We start from the raw sequence: 9,988 nt of genomic DNA, 5'->3' as shown, positions 1-9,988 counted from the left end.
ACGCCAGTTTCATCTAAATTGTATATGTCTTTAGGCTCAAAAGAATACTGTGCATATATCTGATTAAAGTTTTGGAAAAATTCCTCTACCGCTGCTTTTGTAAAACCCCTGAGCCAAGCCAAGCTTGTTTTTTCAGGCTTTTGTAGTGTAAGGGATGGATTTCGCTTCAAAAAGCCGTAAAGCCAACTTTCTCCAGCTGCCTTGTTAGTTTCCCAAGTAGATGGACATTGTATGTTATTAGCGGCAACAAATTCGTAAACAAATCTTTTGAATATATCATACGACAATCCATATGCCAAAAACGCACACTTTTTAGCATATTCGACTAATTGCTCCTCTTGAACTCTCGTTAGCGTTTGATGGCTTGTGTATATAGAGTGATAAATTCAATTTTCATCACAGCTACTCTCATTTCCAGAATCTGAATCGTTCCTCAAAGGATTTAGTTTCTTCAATCGCATGATCAAAGTAGTTCTTTTTATACTCTCGCAACAAGTTGCTAAGGAGAGTATTATAGTTTTGTTCACATAACGGTTGTTTGTAAGTCCTAAAACTAAAAGAGTCAGATATAGGGTTATATATACCAAAGTGATCAGGATGACGAGTAGAGTCGAAATCCGGATGCCTGTCTGTCCGTCCGTCCGTCTGTCCGTCCGTCCGTCTGTCCGTCCGTCCGTCCGTGCAAGCTGTAACTTGAGTAACAATTGAGATATCATGATGAAACTTGGTACACGTAATCCTTGGCTCCATAAGAAGGTTAAGTTCGAAGATGGGCAAAATCGGCCCACTGCCACGCCCACAAAATGGCGGAAACCGAAAACCTATAAAGTGTCATAACTAAACCATAAATAAAGATATTTAAGTGAAACTTGGCACAAAGGATCGCATTAGAGAGGGGCATATTTGGACGTAATTTTTTTGGAAAAGTGGGCGTGGCCCCGCCCCCTACTAAGTTTTTTTGTACATATCTCGGAAACTTCTATAGCTATGTCAACCAAACTCTACAGAGTCGTTTCCTTCAGGCATTTCCATATACAGTTCAAAAATGGAAGAAATCGGATAATAACCACGCCCACCTCCCATACAAATGTTATGTTGAAAATCACTAAAAGTGCGTTAACCGACTAACAAAAAACGTTAGAAACACTAAATTTTACGGAAAAAGTGGCAGAAAGAAGCTGCACCCAGGGTTTTTTTAAAAATTGAAAACGGGCGTGGCGTCGCCCACTTATGAACCTAAAACCATATCTCAGGAACTCCTCGACCGATTTCAATGAAATTCGGTACATTATATTTTCTTAACACCCTGATGATGTGTACGAAATAGGGATGAAATCGGTTCACAACCACGCCTTCTTCCAATATAACGCTATTTTGAATTCCATCTGATGCCTTGTCTGTATAATATTTCCGTAGCATCTATGGTTCGAAATTGGGCGAAATATATTCACAACCACGCCTACTTCCCATATACCACAATTTTTCAGATGGACTGATTCGTTCACGTTAAAGTATATAAGTTCAACACGAGTGAAGATAACGGACCAAAACTTTTCACAAATACTGTATTTCTGGTGTAGCATAGCCCGAATAAAAATCACCGAGATCAGACCATTTTATTGAAAATATCGGTAAATATCTCAGATATTCTAAACATATTCATTGGAGATGTGTTCCTTCCAACAGTGTTCGTCTGTGCCAAAAATGGGCAAAATCAAGCCAATATTTCTTCTTGCCCCCACATACCTCTTATTTGATTTTCACAATTCTAGTGGACTTTGTGCCGAATATATTGGTCAAATTTTGAATTACCTTAATACATTTGCATGGAAATATGTTCATACTTAAGTCAACGTGTTGGCCCCCATATACATATGTAATAACACGATTTCTGCCTTTACTTTTTACTTTACGCCGAATATGTATATTGCGTACTTCCTAAGATATCTTTAAAATATTATAAGAATACATACATATATGTGACCTGGAAAACGGAAAGGGGGCTTAGGTGTCAAAAAATCAATTTTCACTTTTTAGTTGGTTCGGATGGAAGATGAGATGCTTTTTCACGTGATAGAATCCAAAAAGTCATAACTTGTTTGAAAGTTAGCTCCTTTTTCGTGGACCAGGTCACATATTATACATTAAATTTTTTAGGCGCATGTAAAATCCAACTATATTTGAAAATCAGTAAGAAATACTAACGTAAATTAATAGTAGTCTAGTATCAAAGGCACGCAATTAGAAAACCTGCTTTTCAGATGGACCAAATTATTATACTCTCGCTAGTTTTGTTCACATAACGGTTGTTTGTAAGTCCTAAAACTAAAAGAGTCAGATATAGGGTTATACATACCAAAGTGATCAGGGTGACGAGTAGAGTCGAAATCCGGATGTCTGTCTGTCCGTCCGTCCGTCTGTCCGTCCGTCCGTCCGTGCAAGCTGTAACTTGAGTAAAAATTGAGATATCATGATGAAACTTGGTACACGTATTCCTTGGCTCCATAAGAAGGTTGAGTTCGAAGATGGGCAAAGTAGGCCCACTGCCACGCCCATAAAATGGCGGAAACCGAAAACTTATAAAGTGTCATAACTAAACCATAAATAAAGATATTTAAGTGAAACTTGGCACAAAGGATCGCATTAGAGAGGGGCATATTTGGACTTAATTTTTTTGGAAAAGTGGGCGTGGCCCCGCCCCCTACTAAGTTTTTTGTACGTATCTCGGAAACTACCATAGCTATGTCAACCAAACTCTACTCGTTTCCTTCAGGCATTTCCATATACAGTTCAAAAATGGAAGAAATCGGATAATAACCACGCCCACCTGTTGAAAATCACTAAAAGTGCGTTAACGGACTAACAAAAAACGTCAGAAACACTAAATTTTACGAAAGAAATTGCAGAAGGAAGCTGCACCCAGGCTTTTTTTTTTAAATTGAAAATGGGCGTGGCCTTGCCCACTTATGGACCAAAACCCATATCTCAGGAACTACTAGACCGATTTCAATGAAATTCGGTATATAATATTTTCTTAACACCCTGATGACATGTACGAAATATAGGTGAAATCGGTTCACAACCACGCCTTCTTCCAATATAACGCTATTTTGAATTTCATCTGATGCCTTCTCTGTATAATATATAGTACATTAGGAACCAATGATGATAGCGGAATAAAACTTTACAAAAATACGGTATTTGAAAAGTATGTAAATGACGTATATGAAACCTCGATTATCACTTTATCATGCGAGAGTATAAAATGTTCGGTGACACCCGAACTTAGCCCTTCCTTACTTGTTTATCCGTACTTTTCCGCTGCTGACGTAGCTGTTTCGCGTTGATGCTTTATGTCTGCAAGAACTTTTTTCATATCATCCTCACTTATCTGACATCGGCTGGTATTTTTCTTATAGTTGCGCACCATTGCTAAAGTAATACTTAGCATTAGAAAACTCCTTAATTGTTTTAATATTACCAAATGTTCAATGGGGTACATTTGACATTTGTCAAATGTGCCCCTTCTACACAAGTCAAAGGTGCCCCATTCCACTCACCGTCTCGTTTTTTTATATTTTGAAAATTCTATTACACTTCAGATAAACACACTATTTATTTTCATAGCACACATAAACGGAGTAACCAATTTCGTAAGATGCTTTAAAGAATGTATTTTATTGTTTAAGAAAGACTTTACTTCCGATCTACCGAAAATTACAATTACGTTCCCGAAAATAGAAAAACACGTGTAACTCTATTACGCGTTGGAATATAATTGTGAAATTTTTTGACGCTTCGTTTAGTTCAATAATGATGGTGGGCACGTTTTTACATTTTCAATAAAGCCCCAGTTAACGCCACAGAGACTGAAGTCAAATGTGCCCCAGTGTCAAATGTACCTCGTCTTACCCTAACTAGAATCAGATGGTAGGTCACTGGTAAAAAGCAAATAAAGCATTGGCGTTCTTCCACGACGCGTCCCTGGGGAACACCCCCTTCTATCGGTTGCAAGTTAGAATATACATCCTCTTGTTTAATGCGGAAGCATCTATTTTTTGAGTACGAAGCAATTATTTCACAAAATTATTTGGGTAGCATGTACTTCAATTTGAGCAGTAGGCTCGTATGCCAAACTTTGTCAAAAGCTTGAGACACATCCAAAAAGGCCGCCGTGCAAACGTTCTTTCTATCGATTGTATTTTCAACGAAATTAACTATTCGGTATACCTGGTCAATTGTTGAACGGTGGTCACGGAAGCCAAATTGATGTGTTGGTATTAGGTGTTTATGAGCGATTATTGGTTTGAGCCTATTTATGAGCAGCGAAATTGGTCTATATGATGTAACATCGTGTACTGGCTTATCCGGTTTAGGTATCATTATGACTTCAGATACTTTCCAAAGCGATGGCACGTATCTTAGCCATAAAGCACTGTTTATAATATTTACAAGTTTTTTTAATACAATTTTTTGGTAAATTGTATTATATTACTCCAGTTATTAAATCGTACCCAGGTGCTTTTTTGAGTCTTGTCTACGCGATAAGATTTTTAATTTCTTTAATAGTAACAGGAGAAATGCTGATGTGTGGATCCAACCAACTATTTTCACAGTTTATCTCATACCCACCGTTAGGCGTAAATTTGTTTCTCAAATGATTTGCAAAAACGGCAGCTTTCTGTGCATTCGTTTTGGCCCATGCAGTTTTGCTTAATTTTAATGGTGCTTCATGTTTTATTTGTTTATTAATATTTCTTGCAGCTTTCCAGAGTGAATAGTCGGTGGATTTATCAGCTGTGAGTTTAGCCATATAAGTTTTGAAGGAAAAATTTTTAAACTCTTTAATTTGTGCTCTTAGTTCCGCTGTACATTTATTAAGCTCAGTTTTGAAAGCAGAGGACCAAGTTTGCTGCCATCTCCGTCGAAACTTGCGCTTTTTATGGATGTTTTCTAAGATGTGCTTTGGGTATTTGGGACCACTTAGATTCCAACGGGTATTTGGTGTACTCTTCCACGCAGCGTTTTGAATTATTTTTGTGAAATCTTCAACCTCACAGTCCACTCAATACCAGTCGATATGTGCTTAAGCTTTAGGTCGACTTTATTCCGTATATTTTTAAATTTATACCAATTACAGTGAAACTTCGATAACTCGTATTTGCAAGGGACCACAATTTAAATACGAGTTATGGAGTTTTTCAAGTTATCAAGTTATACAACTTATAGAGGCAACATACAGAATATACGATCTATAGAGTTTTTTTTATTTATTTTTTCAATTTTACATAAAAACAAGAAATGATTGTACATATCTAAATTATAAAATATAAAGTACATATGTTATTCAATCAATATATGTATGAATGTATTTTGAAAAATTGTACAAAAAAATTAAGAAAAGTGTTCATTTTAAAAGAAATCCGTAATATGTTTTTGACGGACATTATTTTAGCATATTTTAGCTATGGCATTATCAATGTTTACAATGTCATTAAAAATGGGTCTTCAACATTTGATGGCATGAAAAAAAGACGCAAATTTTCAATTGAAGCTTTCGCAACCTTTGTGGAAACTGAGGGAATTTCAAATGTTTCATCGTTTTCATCGTCGATGTTTTCGAAACCCAGAATTTCATCATCATTGAGGCTTCCCGTAATCACCAACTCATCATCAACATGAATGTAGTCATCAAAGTTTACACGTGTTTCTGCATTTTGTGGAACACGAGCCCACTCTGCTATGTGAAGTACATCTTCGCTGATTACGACTACATTTTGATCCTTAACAAAACCGCAAGCTCGAAAACAGTTTTTAATAGTCGATTTACTGATATTTGTCCAGGCTTTATGAGCAATATTCATTGCATCATAAATCGAAATGGAATAATCCTTTTTTTCCTCGATGCTTTCAAGCAGTTTAACAACAATTTCTTTACGGTACAATGTTTTGAAACTTTTGATTATGCCTTTGTCGAGTGGTTGCAAAACTGAAGTGGTGTTAGGTGGGAGAAATTCAGTCTGCACATTGCTCAAAGGTTCCATTGCAGTGTGAGCGGTGCAATTATCAATAAATAATAAAATCTTTCTATTTTGTTTTATCATTTGTTGGTTCACCAATTGTAGCCATTCAAGAAATAAATTACGTGTCATCCATGACTTTGAATTTGCACGATAAAGCATAGGGAACGTCTTGATGTTTTTAAAGCATCTGGGTTTCATGGATTTACCAATCATTAATGGTTTAAATTTTTCTGACCCATCCATATTTGCAGCAAGCAACAGAGTAAGACGATCCTTGCTCAATTTGTCACCATGACAAATTTGGCCTTTTAAAGACAAAGTGCGATCAGGAAGACACTTGTAAAAAAGACCCGTTTCATCCGCGTTGAAAATATTCTTGGGCTCATAATTCTCTATTAACTTTTGAATGTTTCCTCTCCATTGAACGCACACTTCATCATCAACGGCCGCGCTTTCACCGCACACCTTTTTGAAACTTACATTATTTTTCTTCTTGAAATTGTCCAACCAGCCATTATTTGCGTTGAATTGTGTTAAGCCCAATTTTGCGGCATACACCTTTGCTTTTTCTCTTAGTAAATGTCCTCCAACTGGAATAGTATTAGATTCTCGGCATTGCAAAAACCAAGTGAGTACTCTCTTTTCTAATTCCGGGTATTCTGGTAATTTTTGGCGCTTACGTTTGGTGTTTAAGGGCAAACAAATACAGATCCTTTTTTTCAAAATTGATGTGATAGTAGATGGCGCAATACCGAACCTTTTCCCAATTTCTACTTGTTTTTCACCATTTTTTACGGCAAGAATAATTTCTCTTTTTTTTTTTTTAATTGGCAATATTTTGCACTTACGAGAACTTGACTTCTTGCGTCCTAATTGATACTAATCTACGCTAGTTATAGAAAACAAAGCAAAACTTATGAATAAGCGTAACTGTAAAATAATAACGGTTAAAAAACGTACTATGTTTTCGTCACGTACGGGTTTTTGTGAAAAAAAATACGAGTTGTAGAGGCTTTTGAGGAAAAAATACTAGTTGTAGAGGCTTTTGATACACATTTTTCAATTTTTGTCTCAAGAAAAATACGAGTTATCAAAGGGACCGAAATACATGCATTTTTCGCGAATTTTTCTAGGGACCGAAGAAATATTATGAAATATCAAGGTTTTTCGCTTATCGAGGTTACGACTTTTCGAAGTTTCACTGTAGTGTGTTTATTACATACCATTAGCTTGGCAGCCGAAATAATTGGCTTTTCATACAGAGTTAGTAGCACTGGGGAATGGTCAGAGCTTAGATCTGAGCAATCTATAATACATAAAATGAGTTTCGGCAATTTATTGATTATAAAGAAGTCCAGAAGGTCTGGCAATTTCTGTTTATCTGCAGGCCATTAAGTGGGTCTTCCTGTAGAAACAAAATTGCACTCAACTGCTTGTATAGCTTTGAGAAGTTCTTGACCTTTCGGTGTAGTTAAACGAGATCCCCAACGAGTGTGTTTTGCGTTAAAGTCGCCACCAATAATGTACCTTCCGTCATATTTTTTTAATAAATTCATATACGTTTCTATTTTTACATTATGTCGAGGTGAACTATACAGAGCATTAAGATACAATGGGTGATTGTGCAATTTAAATGAAATTGTTGTAGCTTGAATTTCTTCCGTCTTAATCGGATCTTCCTCGCAGTGTTCAATATTGCTTTTGATTATTAACTATAGCACGAGGAGGGAGTGCTGAGTTTGCCGGGTTTGGTGTGTGATATAATTCTTAATTTTTAAATTTTGAAAATGATTAGTTCGTAAAATGCATTTCAGATAATAGACAAATATAAATATTTCTGTGGTGTAGAATAACTTCTAATTCATTTTTACTTTTGGAAAGATCATTAGTGTTCCATAGCATTATTCTCAAAGAGTTACTGTTCATCAATAAATTGTAGATGGTACTCAAGAGCGTTGAGCCGCTGATTAAAGGACTTAAATAGTTTCTCTTGCTCATTTAGTTTATCCAAAATTTGGGATAACGGACTACTTTTTTGAATTGTATTTGTATGGCCTTGTTTAGCCATTTGCGCAAATGGAACTTTAGAAACGGAAGGAAGGGACTTTACACCTCGATGGCTTACCACAGAAGTTTTTTGTATGTCCAAAAGCTGGACAGTTTTTGCTCTGTGGAATTAATTTAGATGCTTTAATAGGCTCAACTTTGACAACGGTACTAAGAATGGTTTTGATCTGGTGAATTTTCTTAATGTCTTCGGTAGCATCAAATACTACTAAAAACATATCTAGCGGTTCTTTAGTCTTCCATTTAAGCTTATTAATTGCAGTTAGGACATTGAGACCTTGAAAGTTTAGATCATTTAAAATGGATTGTGTATCGCATGAGTGGTGCAAATTTTTTATCATTACCTTTGGTGGCCTATTATGTTTACTCTCGTAGCTAAACCAATGTATATTTTATATACATATATTAGATAGATTATGTATATTAGATAAGTATTTTGTTATTGTGCGATAATTGTTTGCAACGAAGACATTAAGTTTGTAGGCGCCGTTGTTCAAAAGCTTTATTAAAAAGTTTTTATTTATTAGATCTGTAAGTGATCAAAGTGATGTGGCATCCCCAAATGCAACTCTGCCAAAATTATAGATATGGCAACTAGTAAACTGGATAAGCTGTCAGCTTGGCGAACCACCATCTTTCCTTCTTCTTGGTGCATCATCACGGCTGCAAGCACGTCTTGCCATTTCAGTCTCCAAACCATTGTATTAGTTTTGTATCAATTTTTATAACTAAATAAAAAGGTAAAATGACGGAAAAAGAAGTGGGAAACCAGGTAACACAAAAATTGCAGCATCGGTGCCAATGGGCAGAGGACGTCCAAACTCGCAACGTGGAAGTGCGAAAGTTACCATTAGGATCCCACCATTCTGGCACGCAAAGCCAGAACTGTGGATGGCACAGGTAGAGTCGCAGTTCATTGCGGCAGGCATAACGAGTGATACGACGAAGTACCACACCATTGTGGCCCCAATCGAAAGTAACGTACTAGCCCAAATAAGCGACATAATTCTCAATCCACCGAACAGTGATTTGTAAACCACGCTAAAAAATCGTATAATAACGCAATTCATGGACTCGGAACAAAAACGTGTAAAAAAGCTACTGCAAGAATAAGAGCTTAGTGATATGCGTCCATCGTAGATCTTGCGCTAAATTCGAAGTTTAGCCGGCAGCGAGATTAACGATAATATATTAAAGCCCATTTGGATGAGTCGGTTACCTTCCGACATACGACTAATAATTTCCATCAACAGCGAACCGCTCGACAAAGTTGCCCTGCTCGCGGACAAATTATGTGTGGTTAGCTACACCTCACACGTACATGTGGTCGAAACTGCAAACAGAGCAACACGCAATCAATCCAGCATCGAGCAGCAGGTAGCCGAAATCTCGAAAGAGATAGCCTCAATAAAGGCTAATATAAATCGTCGGCCTAGAAGTCGTCCGTCACGTTCTGGTATACAAAACAACAACTCGAATAATTTGTGCTGGTACCACCACAAAATTGGCAAAGATGCCAAAAAATGTCATAGCCCCTGCGCATAAAAGTTAAACTAATTAGTCTGTCGTCAATTTTCGGTCGACGACAGGCACAATAATAAAATCCGCCGCTTAATCGTTCGAAACAAAAAATCCGCAATAAGCTTCTTCATCGACACGGGAGCTGAAGTCAGCGTAATTCCACCGACGCAACAACAACGTAGATGCCCGGACAAAACCAACTACCTTTACGCAGGAAACAGCTCCACTATAAAAACTTACGGCGAAAAAGCTATGTTCCTCAATATGTCATTAATAAATAACAAGAACAGAATTGGACCAAGATGGCTACCTTGAGGAACGCCTGAAGGAACATTGATTATGTCAGAAAAAGTATCGTTAAATATGACTTGTTGAAT

General features: G+C 36.8%; 1 protein-coding gene across 1 annotated transcript; it reads right to left on the bottom strand.

Moving 5' to 3' along the window:
• Nucleotides 1-5,483: 5,483 nt before the first annotated feature.
• On the bottom strand, nucleotides 5,484-6,044 carry LOC126764626 (tigger transposable element-derived protein 6-like). The gene has a single exon (XM_050482291.1). It carries the CDS (start codon nucleotides 6,042-6,044, stop codon nucleotides 5,484-5,486), a length of 561 nt encoding a protein of 186 aa, XP_050338248.1.
• Nucleotides 6,045-9,988: the final 3,944 nt, after the last annotated feature.

The sequence above is a fragment of the Bactrocera neohumeralis genome, unplaced genomic scaffold (genome assembly GCF_024586455.1).
Source record: "Bactrocera neohumeralis isolate Rockhampton unplaced genomic scaffold, APGP_CSIRO_Bneo_wtdbg2-racon-allhic-juicebox.fasta_v2 cluster09, whole genome shotgun sequence".
In the NCBI taxonomy this organism is placed as follows: domain Eukaryota; kingdom Metazoa; phylum Arthropoda; class Insecta; order Diptera; family Tephritidae; genus Bactrocera; species Bactrocera neohumeralis.
This window is presented reverse-complemented; position numbering and strand designations above follow the sequence as displayed.

Coding starts and splice junctions, on each gene's coding strand:
- LOC126764626 (XM_050482291.1), bottom strand. CDS start 6,044: ATGGAACCTTTGAGCAATGTGCAGACTGAATTTCTCCCACCTAACACC.